Source organism: Tauraco erythrolophus, chromosome 2 (genome assembly GCF_009769465.1).
Source record: "Tauraco erythrolophus isolate bTauEry1 chromosome 2, bTauEry1.pri, whole genome shotgun sequence".
NCBI lineage: Eukaryota > Metazoa > Chordata > Aves > Musophagiformes > Musophagidae > Tauraco > Tauraco erythrolophus.
Window position 1 is genome coordinate 101,098,353 of NC_141466.1, and position 19,059 is coordinate 101,117,411.

The 19,059-nt window shown below is 39.2% G+C and overlaps 1 protein-coding gene across 2 annotated transcripts in view; it reads right to left on the reverse strand.

Moving 5' to 3' along the window:
• The window catches only part of RBKS (ribokinase), a 70,544-nt gene that overhangs the window by 14,668 nt on the left and 36,817 nt on the right, over positions 1–19,059 (reverse strand). For both annotated transcript variants that reach the window (XM_086628631.1, XM_086628623.1), the window contains exons 6-7: positions 16,267–16,358; positions 6,347–6,535 (exon numbers count right to left, since the gene is read on the reverse strand). In XM_086628631.1, coding sequence (XP_086484757.1) covers positions 6,347–6,535; positions 16,267–16,358 — 281 coding nt within the window. The remainder of the gene's footprint in view (positions 1–6,346; positions 6,536–16,266; positions 16,359–19,059) is intronic.

Consider the following 19,059-nt stretch of genomic DNA (forward strand, 5'->3'; position numbering starts at 1 on the left):
TAAATAATGTACGGCTACAAGATTATTAAATAGCAAAGGCATTTGATAATATTAGAGTCAACCACAAGTCCCACTTCTGCTGATGCACAGAATTTTGAGTAATTAGTCATTGCACAGAGTGTTGTATTTATATCCCCTTGAGCCTCAGACGTTAGGCCACAAAGTCAGGAGACAAAGAATTGCTGTTATTAGGAGGACTGTTTTGGATTTATTTATATTTTAAGGTTTTATTTCAGTGTCCACTTCACTCCTCTGGCTCAGGCTTCCTCCAAACCAGAAGATACAGCTAAGTCAGAGAATTTTAGTGTAAACCATATTTTTACAGACAAGACCTCTCAACTTCAAGCAGAACTTCAATGAGTTTGCAAAGCCCCCAAAGAAGCACAACTGGCCTGAGGTTATATGACAAGCCTGGGAAAAAGGCCTCCCAGGTTCTGTTCAGATCTCTAACAGACTTCTCCTGGTTTATATGCAATAGATTATTAGCAGCTCCAATTTATGGATAGATAAACTGGGAGACAAAGAAGACAAGTAACTCTCCGAAGGATTTACAGCAAGTCTTCTGCAGAGCCCTGGAACTCTTACTCAGTCCTTTGTTCAAACCGCTAAACCACATAGCCTTCTTTAGACCACAGTTACTACACAGGCCTGAATACTGTGACATAGCTAAAATTATATAGCTATACACTTATAAGAGGCTTTATTGAAATAAAGACTGTGTAACATCTTCAGAGTTCAACACAAAGCTGCTCAGTGAGCACTCTGCTGCTGAAAGACAGCCTTTTTAATTCTCTCCCATACTGTAAGAGCCAGACCTAACGTATTGTAATAAGAAATCAGAGGGAAACTTAATAGGATTTGAACACAAAACATCTGATGACAAATTCATATTGTAGCAATGAGCTTTCATTTTGCAGAACTGACATGAAAAAATAATGGCAACAGTTATGATTATGACAAATAGTATGCATCATCTGTCTCTGAGAATGTCGTACAGAGAAGGACTATATAGAATAAACGATACACTCATGTCAAATTTCAGGCATAACGGAGTAGATTAAATTTTGAATGTTATCATGTCTCATAAATGAGTTTCCTGTTTACAAGCGTGGCACCTCAACCTCCTTAATTTCCCTCAGCAGGTTGCGCACTCTCTGTATCTGAAAAGCACAGGCAGACAGGGAACATGCTGCTAATGTAAGAAATGATACGGGAAATTTAATGGTTGTGCTTAGAAATACTGTGAAGTTAAACATTCTGGGTTCTTCATGAGCTTTACAAGGGAGACCATGGACTTGCTGTGATTACTAGGGGCATCATTGTGGAAAGCGATTCCAAATTTTCATTTAAATATTGTGTGCCCAAGTGTGTTCATTTGCCTTTACAGAGAATACATCCATGCCTAAGCCAGATACGCAGATGCCTGGTCTCCTGATGGTGAGTGTGATAATGCAGGACTTTTGTGCACACAACACTGGCATGTGTAAGCCTAGAGGTCAAGAAGAAGCCGATGAAGAAACCTTAAGCAGAGCAACTGTACTACGTATTTAAAAGACCAGATGGGATGGAAATCAGAATTTCACCCTAACTGATGCAAGCATGTGTGGATGTTATTCAGTATCTCGATCCAAACCGGTCTGGAGCAAACCAGAGGTTGCAAAAACTAACCCTAGAGTACTTCCCTCCCGAAAGTGATCTCCATGCTGCAACCTAGAAATGGGGGGGGGTGGTAGCAGGGCAGCTCTGGCCTGCTTAGTCAGAGAGCACCCCATTTTCCACTAATGCCCCCACGTAGGAGAGATTCTGCCTGTGCCAACCCTCCGATTTGAAGCACGGATCCTAGATAGGACACCCCACCTTCAACTGCAAGGAGCAACCACAGTAAAAGGCAAAGCCCTGAGCCCCTGGGGTGCAGCCCCAGAGCCAGCCTACACATTCCAGCCTGCCATAGCCACTGACCACCAGACTGTCCCATCTCCTCTAGAAGCTTGGCATGGACAACCTTCTAAAGCCCAGACCCCCAGTAACCTGGAGCTCCAGACAGCCCAACTGCTTCCACAAAGCCCACCTGCACATGCCAAGCCCTAGGGAGGCCTCTGGCAGTACCTCAGGGGCTCGACTTGGTCCCCAGCTGCCACTTGAAGCACTCGGCTCTGTAAGATCCCATACTGCTTTTTTGCAAGATGGAAGGGAACTAATCTCACTGCTGGCCAGATTCCAGCTTTGAGTAATTGCATTCTTCTGACAAATTTTCCTTGGCAGATTCAATGGAATATAATTAGTAAATGTAAATAGATGTAAATAGTGCTGTAAATTACACTTCGCGTGATTGTCAGAAGCAGAAGGGGAGAGTGAGAGTGAAGGGGCAAAAAGAGCAGAGCTTTATTCTCCAAAATGGACGACGTTGTGGCCTTCTCAGTCATCAGACTGCGTATGTCTCTGCCAGGACGGCGTGTTCAGGGCTACTGCAGCAGCAGATGCCACGATCCAGGATCACCGTGTGGCTCATCACACAGATCATCCACTTCACCTCAAGTACAATTTTGACCTGACGGTGTTCGGCCATGTCCCACAGCTGTGTTCGCAAGCAGCTGCTGTGCTCCACCTCAGCTGTGCTTCTGCTTCAGCAGCAGGCAAACTGCTTCACACACACACACGCAACTGCAAAATGTGTGTATATGACATTACTGCTTTCTATGAAATGCTTATCAAGTTTGTGAATGGTTTGCGAAACCTTCTGCTACCAACTGAAGAAGTGTCTTATAAATGGAATTATATAATTACCCTTCACAGCTATTTTAACGCAGCTTCATGTACTAGTTTCGCCTAAAGTGGAAATAGCCTCTTCCAAAAATAAAGTAAATGCGTATATTTAGCTTCATGTAGTCAAGTAGAATTAAAAGCAACTATTTAAAGGAATGAAAACAGATTATAATGTATACCTTTCTTATATTATCTACATATTACTACTTTTTAATGTATCAAATGTCTCTTACATATGTCATCTGCTTCAAACACAAAATAAGTGGCTAGTGGGCTTAATCAGGTATTTCTTTTATACAGAAAATTTGAGGATCATTTTTCAGTAATTCACTTATTTTTATTTCTATTCAAGATTTGCATATAGAAAATAGCTAGCAGAAACTAGTAAAACGAAGGGAAAGTTTGTTTTCTTAACAAAAGTTTGTTGCACTATTTAGCTATAACAGGAGAAGCAGATGTTTCAGCTTTACAATACCATGTCTTGCAAAACTTCCTTCTAAACGACTATTCGTGCTCTACATGTTTTGGACTGTGTATGGAGAGCTCTGCTAGCAGTCATGGGAAGCGTTGCATACATTAGTAAAGCCCACATTAAGATAATTAGTGCTAAAAAAAAAAATCAACAAGCATTTTTTTTCCCTTTACAACATTGATTTACTGTGGATGAAAAATGCCAGATTTTCAGTCTTGAAGATTCATGTTCCACCACAGAGCGGGAGATGGAGCCAGCTTTTCCCAGTGTTCTGCCAATAAACTCAGATTAACCATCTCAAGGGCTAGGAGGAAGAGCCAGGCTCTATGGTTGACGAGCATATCAGTCTCTCTGATGAACCTATGAACATGGAGAGTGGGGAGCACGCTACCTAGGACAAGGAACTCAAATTCTTAATCTTTGTGGCTTTATCTACCCAAGTATTTTCTTGTCAAAATTTTTCAAAATTGCTGTGGACAACAAAAATGACCAGGAGGCAGTACTAAAGCTGCGCTGCTGCAGAGAGGACTCTGGGCAGTGGTAGTAGCTATGGGAAAATTTCTACAGTGAGAGAGGCCTTTGAAGCTCATTTTGTATCTTGTATGTGTATCTTTTAAATATCAAACTCCATTTTAATACAGACTGTTTTCATGAGGGCTCTGTAATCTTTTGCAATCCTATGATGGGTTATACACATCATTTAACTCTTTGTCTGGCAGTAACTTTACCTTCTGCAGATCCGAACAACATCAATATGGATACAGGCACATAACCAGATGTGATTGGATTATGGTAGCTTAAAAAATTACTGCCTGGTCCCTCAAGATGCTGAAGTCAGGGCAGTTTAAGACAGCAACTTTTGTTTAGTATTAAATGGCATGCTAAGGGCATGTACATGAACAACTCTGAATGCTCTGTGGATAGGTGGCTAAGCCACCTTACAGCTCCAGCCTATTCCCCTGGGGAAGGATCCACTGCAGACCTGCATCTGAAGAGGGTATGTACTACTAGAACTTTTAGTATTTACTTTAGTATTCGGGCTATCCAGGTTAGTTGAGGATGACAGTATTTTTCCTCGTGTTTGGAAGGGTTGCTTTAAAACCACTTGCTTTCAGGCAAAGTGATAATCAGCCTAAGCACTGTAAGATTTGTATAATGGAAGGCCAACACATCTTTTTTCATTCAGTCTGCAAGAGCAAACCGAGCACAGCTGTTTTACTGAAAACAACCCACTGGTATTTAAGTAGATTAACAAAATTAACTGTGAAAATCCTTCGCTATGTGAAAGCCAATAACCTGTTGGCCACAAGGAGGCAGGGCATGGATTCAGTAAACTCACAGAAATTGCTTTTGTTACAAAAAAAAAAAAAAAAAAAAAAAAAAGAGGAGCATTAAATTAGTTCAGTCATGAAACTCCGAACTGCTAAGCAAGATAAAAAGCACTTTTCAGCCACAGTGTGTGGTTTCAGTATTGCTGTTTTATTCCAAGAGCAGCAAATATCTTAAGATGTCAAATAGCTGATCTGGCAGCAATTTTCTGCTTCTTTTGAAGAAGCAGATCACACATGTTTCTTCTTCATCACTTCTGTGTGACATAGAGAAAAACTCTAACACTAAGCTTTGAGAGCAATAGCAGATTTACCCGCTCCGAGCAAGAAGCTGTCCCGCCGGGTTCACAAGGTGTTGCTCCCAAGCTAATAAATCCTGCTTGTGGGCAGCTTTGGGAGCTCAGCCTTTCAGTCCCTTGGCACTTCTAACCCTGGGCTAAAAGCAGGCAGGGGCAGTTAGGTGTCTGTAGTCTCTACCAAGTACCGTATGTGCAGTGTAGTACAGTGATGCCTCCCTTAACCAGAACTTTAGGACATTCCAAAGTCAGCACTAACCTGAGGTCAAACTCTTAAATGACAAAGGGGCAAAACAGGAAAACAAAGCTAGAGTATCTCCGTTTGAGAGTTAAATTGAAAATTTAACAGTGAAACAAAGCCTTCCACGGCATCAGCACATTACAGTCCGAATCTATGAGTGAACTTCTGCCCTGCAAGGGACTTTACTCCTAGCTCTGCATGCTACTGAACTAGGTAATTCCAGTCTCCCATTCTTCTGTTTCCTCATCTTTTAAGCAATTGCTTTCCTTGTTTGTGAAGCAGTATGAGGTCCATGGATAAAAAACATGCTACAAGAACTACTTATTATTAATGCAATTCAGATATGGAATGCACCAGATGGTAAAATCTCCAGGATTTTAATGAACTATTGTAACAGAACATATGTAATATGACGTTATTATAACAGGCATTTAAATGTATAGTTAGTACATACAACGTGACCTGCTCTGCTCTCAGTAACTCCACTGGAATTATTTTGGATTTATGTCAGATAATACTAGGAACACAAAATAGCCCCATATGTGCAATGTGGTAAGGTTTTCATAGCAATGCTGTCTTAACTATTGCCTGTCCTGTTTGTATTTTTTGCTGGGGGTGTTGTGTTTAGTCATCTGTTGGTGTATGCTTTCTGCATCTAATTGAGCGGGAAGTAAAAAAAAATACCCTCATGTCAAAGACTAAAACGCCTCTGATAACTGTCCCTCACCTATCACCATAAAATAGTAGTCATGAAGCAGCACGAACTTTTTGGGTTTTTTCCACTATATTCTGGAAAAAAAATGTCTTTGATGCACCTTATGCTCGACTTAATAAGCAATTCATGCTTGTGTCAGAAGAGCCAAACATTCAGTTTCAGCCTGTGAGGGCAGTAGTACCTCCTTTCTCCCACAGCATTTGAGATCTGGACAAGATGAATTACATGACTGGGCAAAGGTGAAAAAACAGGTCCACAGCTCAAGCCACCGGCATCACACACTACCGTCAGAGGCAGGTACTGACTTCAGTAAAGGAGGAGGAACATGAAGATACTATCAGTAGATTCTAGCACATCTAAACTCAAGTGAACTGACATTTAATATATGACAGGCTGGAAGCACGATATCAATTTCACATCATAAATTAGCCTTTGTGCTAGTGCCCAAAGATTTGGCTGATTACTCACTGCTTTCCCTTAGTGCTTAAGCAGTCTTTTCCAAAGTAAGACAGTTAAACCACAAAAACGTACCGTAGTGTCCACAGCCCTGACCTTCCCAGCAGGAACGTGCTTTGGAATGGGTTCTTCTACTGATATCATCACGCAGCCTTCTGCTCCAAGAGTAACAATTACGAGCTGACACCCTCTTTCTAACAGCATGCGTCCCACCTTTTCAGCATCTTCAAGGTTGCCAACTGGGATGCCCGTTAAAATTTCTGCCTGGAAAATAACCCACGCAAATGAAAATCATAATCTGACAGCATTCATTTTTGGACAACAGTTGCATTTGAAAACAGCATTTAATATCTTTTAAAACGTGTGTTTGAGGATGATCATGAAACCACTTCCTACGCTGATATTCAGCTACGTCTTGCTCTGTGTTTGAAACCAGAGTGTACTTCAGGCACAGCAGACTAATGGAGAGCAGCCTAGGCAGAGACGCAGGAGGCACGGGTTCTGTTCCAGCTTCTACGACTTGCCTGGCATGCAACCCTTAGTAAAATCACATTTCTCCCACGTCCTTCAGTTTCTTCATCTGTGAAATGGACACAATGACATAGCCTTGGCAAAAGCATTTTGTGGTCTAATGTGAAAAATGTTACGTGGTAACTCGGTCACTATTGTTGAGGGATATTTATCACTGAGTGAGAAACTTTTTACATTCTTTTTTACATTCTCAGTGTACAGCTAGAGAGAAATCACAAGGGAAAACCTCTTCAAGGAAAAAAAATAATTGCTCAACTTCGACCACTCTGTTTACTTTGATATATATTTTTAGATAAGAATACCTAAAAGCTATCTGAAGCCTTCTTTGGGCAAAGGCCCATTACAAGATTATTATGTATTTGTGTTACGGCCATGTCCATAGTCCTCTGTCAAAACTGAGACTCTTCTGTGTTGGCTCTGTACAAACACAGATAAACTCTTCTTCTAACAGATGGTGACCTTAAGTCAACTTCTCCCAGTTGGCTCTTAAAATTAACCTCTTCTAGTTCCACTCAACTAAGAGCAAAATTTCCAAAAAATCTGCACTGAAGACTCCAGAATCAAGCATTCTTTTCGCCACTTCATACATTTTCTTGATGGCACAGAATTGTCAAATGTCATGTACTTTTTCTTTTGGCAGGGAAGAGTGCAAGAATGAAACAGGAAGAAAGGGAAGAGAAAATATAGTGCGTTTTATCTGAAACAGCCTAGCAGGCAGTACTCCTGCATAATACAGTATGCCTTCACTTGTAAGAAAAACAGGCATATTGTATTTTACTGTCTTTACTAAATCTTGTCCTGCATGCCTGAGAAGAGGGAAGTCCTACTTTACCTTGCACTACAAGGCTGCTGCTGGATCCTGAAAAATGCAGTCTGAAGTAGTAGTAACTGGGCATAGCTTCCACACTGCTAGGGCTTATTTTCAGTGGAAAACTTACTTTGGAACCTATTCACCAGCTACACTTCCTGACCTCTCCTGCACGGGCAGCTCAGCTTCTCGGGAAACTGCTGCTGAAATATTTCAAACTACCTTCCTCTGCGTTACCGAAACTTGAATTCAGTGCGCATACTTCTCAATATAACGGATTGTAAACTACAGCGACTGAACAACTGCTTCACGAAGCACAGGCCATGCCTGCAGTGAAGAGAGGGAAGGCAGACAGCTGGGGACAGGAACTACTACAGCCATCCCAAAGTAAACCGCCCCCAGCTGTGAGTCAGCGCCCGCTGCTCGCCACTGTCATTTCCTGTGTTTCAGCCTGACCCAGGAGACAGAAGCCACCCTTAGGCTCTGAAGGGCCAGATCATGCCAACACACTCCCTAGAGTTTACAGTATCATCATAGCAGAGCACTTACTGGTTTTAATTTTCAAACTTACAGGACCAAGCTCTGCAGTCCCTACTTAGACAAACGCACAAAGGATTTCCAGCGCTGTCGATCTGATGGCTACGGGGCAGAATCTGGTGTGGCAGGCCTTAGTGGGTAAACTTGTGTGCTGCAGGGGTAAGGTGTGGTTAACACGTACACGCAATTTAAAACTACTTTTTTTAACCACACTGATCCCAGACAAGAACATAGTAAACTTTAAATTATAAGAAGGCAACTAAACCTATCCAATTTTCTCTTTGGCATGTCACCATGCTGCTCAAACTTCTCTTGCAGTACAAACTATTTAAGCAAATTAAACCTATTTCAGTTTTTAAAAGGTTATAAAAGTATTCAAATAAGAAAATTTGTTTCAAAAATTATCTCACAAAACCTTTTGAACATATCTTCTTGCAAGGTCTGCAAGGAGTCAATACACCCATAATGGCTTTGGAGTAACTAAGGATAGATAATAAATAGTATTAAAAATATATATATACACTCTATTCTAGTATTCAAGCATCTAAAGAGTCTGTGTCTCTTCATGACTTTTAAGATCTCTGGAGTAGGAACTATGCATTCATGTATTCAGAACACCTAGCACATCGTCTTACAAGAATAGAAGTGGATCAGCACAAATCCTTGAACGAAACTGGCTAACTGAATTTCCAATGTACTTTGTGAGGGGCAATAATTCCGAACATTCTACCTATGTTGCAAAGTCTCCAGGATGAAAATGGATTTGGTTTTGGTAGAGAAACAGTAAATTTAATTTGGGTTTATTTACCTGATATTTACGCTTCTGTAAGCTCATGAGCAAGGTAAATGAAGTATTTAAATATAATATACTTCCTAATGAAATGCACATGCTGTATGCTTAGCATTAGCGTTGTACCCTTTTTTGCACTTGCTGTGTTCCAAGTCAACAGGATTTTTTGCTTGGGTAGCGAAAGAATTGTTCTGGGACTGATATGTGAAAGGTTTTGCAGAAATCTTTCTTTTCACCTTTACACTGCTTATACGAATAAACAAAATTATCTTGAACAGACAGAGTGTGTATAAAGTAGATCTTCAACCTCTTTAAACCACTACAATCTAACACATCTACAGCAGGATGGTAAAACTAAAAAACACTGGAACAAGCTGGAAGAACCATAAAAGCAGCAGAAGCCAGACAGATTCTGTGCCAATAATTAGAGATTGCGGTAAATGTCAACTGATGTTAAATACTGTGGTGAGTTTTAAAGTTCCTCCCTTCAGTAGAATCTTATTTAAAAAACAAACTGTGGTACAATTGAAGGAAATAACTAATGGTTATGTAAAGAAAAAATTAAATAACAATACTAAAACGCCAATGTGGACATTTGCCATAGTACTGTACAAAAGAGAAGCAAATTAAGAATTTTATTTTTCTGCAGCTAGTCTCATAAAACTCCTCAGTTATACGGACCTATTAAAGCAAGAGGACATTCCACAAAACTGCTGTCAGAATAAACCTATGACAGATATTATATAATTAATCTACATAGAACTTTCTTGATTTTCTTTACAAAAGTGGAAGAGAAATTTAACTAAAGCTTTTAATTTAACTGATACGAAGGTTCTTGGCCTTAATCCTCACTAATCTTAGTTAACTCTCCATGTCTTATTAGATCGTGGAGTCTAGTCATAGTACATTGGCAGAAACCAGCACTGCTACAGAAAAAAAATGGTCCCGTTTTTTCCCTTCCACTCCTGTCCACATGGCCCATTCTCTTGTGCCTGCACAGCCATTTGCGTGGCCAGGAAACAAACTGGATTGCAAGGCAGATCTGTGTTAAAATTAACACCACCCCTAATCCCACACCACCCCCAAAAGCCAACCCAAAACAATTAACTTCTTTCAACAGCAGTAGTAGTTTACACTGGCTAAAAGTGAGAATGAAACTATGATATGAGCCTTTGCCAAGTGTTCCAAGCTGTGCTGCATTTGGGGCAGCTGATGGCTTACACAACTGCTCTCAGGGGGATGTTCTGGATCCTCTGCTTGGCATTTGCGAGATCGAATCTGCAGCATGGTATCTAGTTTTGGGATCTCTGGCACAAGCAAGACACTGACATATTGCAGCATACTGCAATGGAAGGCCTGATCAAGACAGTCAGGGGGCCAGAGACCAGGACGTACAGGAAGACGCTGGGAGAAGTGGGCTTGTTCAGTCTTAAGAACACAAGGCTAAGGGGAGATCTAATTGCTATGTACAGCAAATTAATGGGTGGGTATAGAAAACAAGGAGACAGAGTCTTCTTGAACGTACACAGGGATAGGGCTAGAGACAACAGGCACAAGCTGGAACATGGGAAATTCCAGTATTAGGACAAGCTTTTTCACCATGAGGGTGATGAAGCAGTGGAACAGGTGCTGAGAGGTCATGCAATTTCCATCCTTGGAGATTCAAAACTTGACTGGGCAAAACCCTGAGTAATCTGACCTAAACTGGCCATGCTTCACCAAGGTGTTGGCCCAGAGAACTCCAGAGGTCCCAACTTCTATGATCCTATAATCCTCAGCAAATATAAACTGGTGAAATAACAAGAAGTGTTAATTCTTTGGGGAGCAGTTCATCATTTGGACTGCTTTTTGTGCACCTAGCACCATAACAACTTTGCAAATGTTGCCAGGTACTGCTGGAACAGAAACAATAAATAATAGGGAAACTGTGCCAGTTTTAAGGCTAACCCATCTAAAACTACACATGATAATTTAAAGCATTTTTAATTTTAAATATTTAAACACAGTAAGCCAGTTGGCTACAAACTTGGCTTGTACTTTAGGAGATTTCTTTGAGAATGACAGAACAAGAACTCAGTCTCATTAATTTTAACGCATGTGAACAGTCCCAAAGAAGTAGTGAGACAGATTTGGTGTATAAGCCACTGCAAGATCAGGCCACAAGCCAAGCTAGTTCCAGTTGTTTCAAATTATAAATTTTTTACATACATACAGGCAGAAATACTTATCGTGCTAGAATAATTAAAAACTGATTGAAATGAATTGGCTTGAAGCTATTCCCTCCCCTCCCAAAAGTAACATCTTTCATTTTAGACTAAATATGGGAAATTTCATAGTTTCCAGCAATCGATAAAATGGGGTTTAGAACAAAACTGGAATTAAAATACACTGTGAATTGCTGGCAAGTTCTATGTAATGGAGCAATAGTAGCTTTCCATTACTTAAAACAGAAAAGACAAATTCAAGAGATGTTGTGAAATTTTTAATTCTAAAGGACCTATTTTTGTTTTGACTACCAGGGATATCAATTACTTTTTCTTAAGAAAGACTATCCCTAGTATTAATCTCTCTATATTAACAAGCAGTATCTTATTAAATGCCCTAATCCAAGACTCCAGATAAGAGTTTTAAAACTTGATATTTGAATCTTGTAAAAGTCAACACTGTCTCTTGATTTTGGACATACTAACAAGAATTTACATTATTAATATTTCTTCCAAAAATCATCTAGCCTCCAGTAATAGACAATAACACTTAAAAGGAAACAATAGGATAATATCTATTTTACTGTATTGTTTTTATACATCTTGCAGCTTTATTTAATAAAATTAGCAATTAACTTACATTTAGTTGCACTGTTTTCTACCATTGAAGCCCCAAAGTATTCTGTTAGCATTTAATTAAATTTTTGCTAGGCCTTTCTTATTCAGATCAGAAGTCTGATACCCATTTTACATTAGGCAGAAAGCAGTTCTCAGTTTAGCACTAAAACTACCTTGACAAACTAAATCATTTGCTGTAACCATTTGGGAGTTTTCCTTCTCCTGAAGGGCTCCTTACTATTCTATGAACGGAGAAGCAGCTGTTCTTCAAAACGTTTAGGACCAAATTGAAATCGCTGATGTGCAATACATTTTAGTTCCTAACCTGCAGGGCTCTGTAACTGCACGCACACACTAAATAAGAAAAACAACACATGAACTGTATTGACGTTGTGGTTGTGCCTAGAGCCATACTGCAGCAAGGAATCACACGAATATGTGGGAAAAAAATGGTAAGTATTCCAAAGGGCTCATCGTGTATAGGGCTGTCTCTTTTTCAACATTTATAGATGACTGAAAAGAGCAACCATTGGTTTTCACTAAGATGACATTGGATACATTTATTTTTCATTAGAAGAATTAAGGGAACGGAGAACCAGCACATTCCTGCACAAACCTCAGGGATTAGGCTGTGCTACATCTGGGAATTAACAAACTAGTCTCAACAAGTTTGATCTTTCTGGGAAAAGATAAAACTGAACTACAGGCTAAGCAAAGAAAGAACTGATAACCTTGCAAGATTTGTTCTGAGTTTTTTTGTTCATGAACCACATAAAAAGAAAGTAATGTCAGACATAAAAAAAATTTATTATTGCAACAAGCAAGAGTGAAAAGAACAGCTTGTGAAGAGCCTTCTAGACAAACTAATGGTAGATAATTCACTGATAGTATAATTTTGTTTGCTTCTCTCTAGCACATAAATCCATAAGAACAAGCTGTGCTGTTATACCAGATACTGCATGTGATTTCATTAAATCCTAGAGCATTTAATGAAGGATGGAGTGTAAAGTGTGTTGTTGTATTTGATACTCGTGTGTTTGGGACCCGAGATCTCCTGGTGTCTGAAACCATAGCTAACATTTTTAAACTTTTCTTCTGTGACAAAGGCACTGCAGATCAAAACTCCTGACCTTCATAGCAGTAGATAACAGAAACTTCTGACTCAGTAATAACTCAGCGAATCACAAGGACTACCTCCTTTTTCTCATCTTTAACAATACAAACACTTCACATAATGTATGAGATGTCTTAAGCTAAGTGGCTAGATTTCTGTTCTAGACCTTACATAATCTTCCGTTACAAACATATAATTCACATAATATCCACAAACCACAGGATTTTATAATTTAAAGGTATTTCTTGGTGAAAAAGAAAGATAAGGACATTTTGGTAAAATTGTGTGACAAATACTTGTAAATTTAAATGACTAAGAAAGCCAAACAAAGCAATAACAAAAAAAATCAGTGCAAATTTAATCTTGTCTTAGCATATACGTCTGTGTTAAAAAGAATGTTTTAGAAGCAGTTGAACTGGATAGCTCTAAAGAGTTCATCTTTAAACCTAAGATGATTTATTAACTATTTAAAAGACTTAGTAAAGATAAAGATGAAATACACATTTTTTTTACTGGTAGTACCTAAAAATTCCAAATGAAAAATAAAAGATCCCAAAAGTTGTAAGGCTGGAACATAAATAGGAATTTGTCTAGAAGGAAGTTATTTGAGACCTATAAATACCAAGTAGGAGGGGCAATCGAGCTGGAACACAATACGTCAGGAAGGCAGTTGTAAGCAGCACATTCAATAAATTTGGCCATAGAGAATAATAATTTTAAAAATCCGTAAAATAAGAACAGCCATAGTGGCTCAGAGCAAAGGTCTATCTTATTCAAATGCTCTTTTCTGACTGTGACTACTAGTAGATCCTGAGAGAAATAAAAAAAAAAAAAAAAAGTGTAAAAAGATCTTTTCCCGGTCTATATTTTGGATCATCAAAGTCTTAGGTACTTCCTGATTTAAGAAGATGAAGGAAATGTAGATGTAGTTGGTTGAATGGATGAAGCTTAAAAAATTAGAACTATATTTAAGACTCGTAGCATTAACTTATTGCTTTTAAGTGCCATACAGAGATGTGACTGGTAACCTTTATTTGGGTATATAAACACTTCTCTGTATCAAACTTCTCAAGTGCATACTCATAGGGATTTGAAATGAAAGAAAGTCATGAAAGAAAACAGAAAACAGATGGCATATGAATATATAACAATTACTAAAAAAACAACTTTCAAACTTCATAAGAAAAACAAATGCTTCATTCTTCCTCTTTTCTCAGTAAAAACAAAGGAACAATGGCAATAGTTCATCCCTGAAAATCAATTCAGTAACAAATCAGACACACAGAGAGGATGAAATCAAACATAATTGATTACTACAGTCATGCTAACGTAATTGATTTCATTGCAAACTAGGAAAAGGTTATTGTTAAAAGCAAAGGTATTTATGTGCCATTCTTGTTCTCAGAATACACTGTAGGAGTACCACATTTGGATCTGTGCTCCCATGACATGGGTGGCAGGAATTTCCACAGGGCTATCATTTCCATGAATTCAGAAGAGATAAGCCTCCTCAACAGTAGAGAGCGTATTTCTGTGCCTCATGGGGCATACAGTGACCCCAGTTATCTTCAAATGGTAATTACTTTTTAAAAGAAAATAGCAGAAAAGAATGCAAATTGTCCCCCCAGCTCTGCAGGAAAGGTGGACGAGTGAGCAGGGATCTATTATAATTATACACCTGTATTTCTTGTTCTCCAAATAGAAGTAATTTTCTTTTCTCCGTGTGGTGGTAATAATAATACACCCTGGCTCCAGTAAGCTAAACTTCTCAAAGAATGTCTCTTTCAAGACTGTCCTCTAGCAATAAAGTATAACAAAGGGAAAACTTTAACATGTGTGTTGCAAAGAGCAATGACAGAAAAGTCAGGAAGAGACAAATAATGAAAACCAAAGTTTTGTTTCTAACATATGAAGGATAAGTTTTCACAGGGGGGGAAAAAAAAATGTAACTAGTGGCATTATGAAAAAAGCAAACAACGAGTGACATTTACTAAATTGGTGGGAGAGCATGGGTGTTCTCAGCCCAAAATGCGTGCCGTTGCACGGTTTAGCCAACCCAAGGGCACAGTCCAGGCATAAGTGTTTTCTGAAAGCATGAAGAAAACACCATATGGGTGTCCTGCAAGTTCCTTGAACAATAATAAATACTTTGCCTTAGCACTCTCTTCATCACGTATAACTGAGTTCTGATAGCTGTTGGACAGTGTCTGAGCCACAAATGGTACCACTGCCAGTCACACTGGAAACTTTGCCTTCCAGAGACCTGAGGAGCTGTGACATCTCCCACCTTGCTATTTTACTAGTTCCTGAATGCTCTGGAGTATCTGAACTTGGCAGACACAAACTGAAACATCTCAGGATAAAATTCAGATATCCATTTGGGTTACTTAGATCAACCCTTAAATGCTAGAAGACTCGTGAACTGAGAACTTCTGATACAGTTTGTGATGAGTTTTAACAGAAATTTCAAAAGAGGGTAATTGAGTCTTGAAGAACTTCCTCTGACAGACACTGTCATCAGACAAAAAATCCTGTAAGTAGGGCCATGCTCTTCTCTTAGCTATTCTCCCTCCTCTCCACCCAAAGGTATCATGTTCATTGCAGAAATCATGTTTGTTGGAGATAACTTTAACTATGATCACTGCATGGCTTTTATTCACTAGGTTGCTTCTCCCACATTCCTGTTTATATAAAAGAGGGTGAGGGGAAGGAATACAGCATCACAATGCTAATAAATAGGAAATTTAAACAAAGGCCTTATGAGATGAGCTTAATTTATCTCTTGTGACAAAAATGATTTCCTTTGGGAGAAATCACTCACTTGAATTAGAAAAGAGAGGGAAATGAGCAAAAAAAAAAAAAAAAGAAAGAAAAGTGAAAACATACAGTTGAAAGGCCAGAGAAACAGATTCACTGAACACGGATCTGACAGGAAGAGGCATATGAAGCTACTATTTACCATCAAGTGCAGCAGGCATGCATCACCTCCTGGCAAGTGAGTTTAAAACTGTCAGAACACTATGGCTAACGCATTCCTGCTAATCACATCAAGGGATCACAGAACGAGGGCAAGGATCTATTTTAATATTTACCACTCAGTGATAACATTTTAAAAGTGTCCTTTTATGGATTTGTTTTACTCATCTACTTGTAAGGAAAGTTGGACACAACCTTCCTGGTGCAAACAATTTAATTTGGAGTGCAATCTAAATGCATTCTAGAATACTCCTCTTTACTTTTTAGGTCAGGGATCAAACTTGCCACCTCCAAAAGTCCTATGTAAGAGGAGCATGCCTCAGTTTTCCTGCTCCCTATGCTGCATTTCTGAGAATAGAATCCCTCCGAAATTTCACTGTTTCAAACCCCTTCTTTAACATGACATAGGACCATTACCTCAGTTTCATTGCAGCAGAAGATATCAGAATGGGTATAAAATTGTGGATCTAGGTCAGCAAGGGCTGGAGCTGGATTAAATAGTGTCTTTACTGGGAAAAAAAAAAAAAAAAAAGTCTAAATCTCTAGTGTTTAGTGTTTTAGATTCATAAACCATCACCTGAAACACCATTGCGGTTAATCCACAGCCCCCAATGTTTATTATTAACACACACATGGCTCTCAGTTTCTGTGTCCTTGTTTTATAGAACTGCTAAAAGTTTTATTATATTAAAGTTCCTTTCTAATTCATGTGCAGGCACCTGTCATGATGGGAACATGACAGAAGACTAACAGAAAAAATAACCAAGAAATTATATTAAAAAAAGGGGGAAAAAAGCCTTAGACAGTAATGCAATTTGTTTAACCAATGATTCTTCTTCCACGATTTTAATAAGTTTTACAAGAACTGACTTAGTTCTAGAAATTTTTCAGTGTTGCTATCTGTGTTCTGTACATGAAGAAACAGGGGTATGGAGTAACGAAGGGCATGTCCAGGCAAGGACTTAAACGTACTTCTGAATGTGTTACCTAACTTGTTCAAACTGCCACATTATAAAACTGTAGTGTAGACAAGGCACGGTATATTTTTAATATGCTATCTGGCAGAGCTAGACCTAAATTTAACACGTGGTACAATATGTTAGCTAACCTAACCTTAAACTGTAGCCTAAGGCCCTGTGTAACAGCAGAAAAGGTTTGTCATGAGGACAGCGTAAGTGACTTACTCACTGTTAACACAGGAAGTCTGCAGACTTGGTTTCTCACTTTGCCAATTTTATGATTAATACTTCTGTGTCTTAACCACAAGGCCATCATTTTTATATAAAGCACATTCTCTTACTTTAGAAATATTCCTTATAGTAAGTGATCAAATCTTCCAAATTGGATGCCTAAATTTTCAGTCTTAATAACATATTAAGACCCTAGGCTACAGCACATAGTATTCAGACACCTCAAACACTTCTGAACCTCAGTAAATGCCCTAAAAGAGAAAGAAGCACAGAGACTTCTAAAATCTGAGCAGGAAGAAGTTTAGTAGATGGCCTTTTTGATTAACACTCTGAAAGTTTAAGCCTTTGACTGTACAACTTTATCGTGCCTCTCTACCCGCCTCGTTAAAAAGAGTATTAAAGCAACAAAGACATTTACTCAGAAGTCAGAAAATGCCAGGATTAGGATTTCCAATGAAATCTTAATTTCGCTCCCTTATATTATTACAATACAGTATGTATTATAATAAACTCTTTAATTATATGATCACATACCACTGAAAAACAGCATGTGATCACATAATTAAAGACTGCAACATAATTCGTATGCAGAATTCACGGGCAACCTTAACTCTTACATTTCCTATTTTCTGAATTGCAACCCTAATAAAGTTTTTTTAAACACAAATCTTTAAGGTATACTTTCCTAGGTAAAACAAACAAACAGTACCTCTTAGAAAACAAACTCTGTCATGTGGTATCATATGGGCATATACATGGGTCAGGAGCAGTACTGGAAATGTTCCAATTTGAGTTTTAAGAAATACAGACTCATCAGGAACAGGGTGTAATACATTACTATTAGCTTTCTTCCATATTTAATATCTGCTGAGCAGGGGGCAAATAGGGGGACTCTAAGATTCTCTTTCAGGCTGTGAAGAAGAACATAGCTTGTGAACAGGGTAATCTGCTTGGTCCCCCTGAGGAACACCGAATTATTTTCTGCTCAAACTCCTTCTCTCCCTTCAACAAGATACATTCTCATCACGTAGTTTCCATTCTTCATGCCTCCTTCCATTGGCACTATCCAATAGTAACCTTTTTCACTCAGCTTTCATCACATCGTACCTCTTTACACCCCTTCTCCTATGCTTTCTTTTCCCCCACTTCCAGCACCCACAGCCTACTCCCGGACTCTATCTCCATATTCCAATCCCCACTCAACAAATCCTATTCTCTGTTCTGATTTTGCTACTCTCTCAGTTTCTCTCTTCCTTCTTCCTCTGACACCCCCAAAATCAAGTAAATCCCTCCTACAAATCCCTACTCTCCCTCCCCAGCATTCCTGTTCAGCTTTGTCTCTTCTGTATTCAAATCAAACAAGCTCCTGCTCTGCACTTCCTGGGCCTACCAAAGATCTTTAACGGTATAAAAGAAGTTGCGTGAAACCACATTCAGGAATTACACTGAAAGTCACGCTGCCCAAATCAACAACTGTCTATGCGGACAGACTGTCAGGGGAAGCTAGCTGTGAAGCTCTAACAATTTCTCAAGTCTATGTGAAAGGTAGTTATTTTCCAAAGGCAGATACTACAGTAAGAATCAGGCTTATCTTTAGAAGAAAGCTCCCTTGCTATCAAGACTTGGGTAAATTTTAAGGTAGCCAGTATTCATACTTTAAAATGGGGCAGGATGAGAGGCATTCTTCTGTTGCTTGGTTTCTGCAGCCACTATACTTTGGCAGAAATTTTACAAAGAATTTAATCACAGACAAACAGCTGTTATGAGCCATCCAGAGGGACCTTGACAGGCTGGAGAGGTGGGCCTGTGAGAACCTCATGAAGTTCAACAAGGCCAAGTGCAAGGTCCTGCAGATGGGTCAGGACAATCCCAAGCACAAGTACAGGCTGGGTGGAGAATGGATTGAGAGCAGCCCTGAGGAAAAGGATTTGGGAGTGCTGGTGGATGAGAAGCTCAACATGAGCCGGCAATGTGCGCTGGCAGCCCAGAAAGCCAACAGTATCCTGGGCTGTATCAAAAA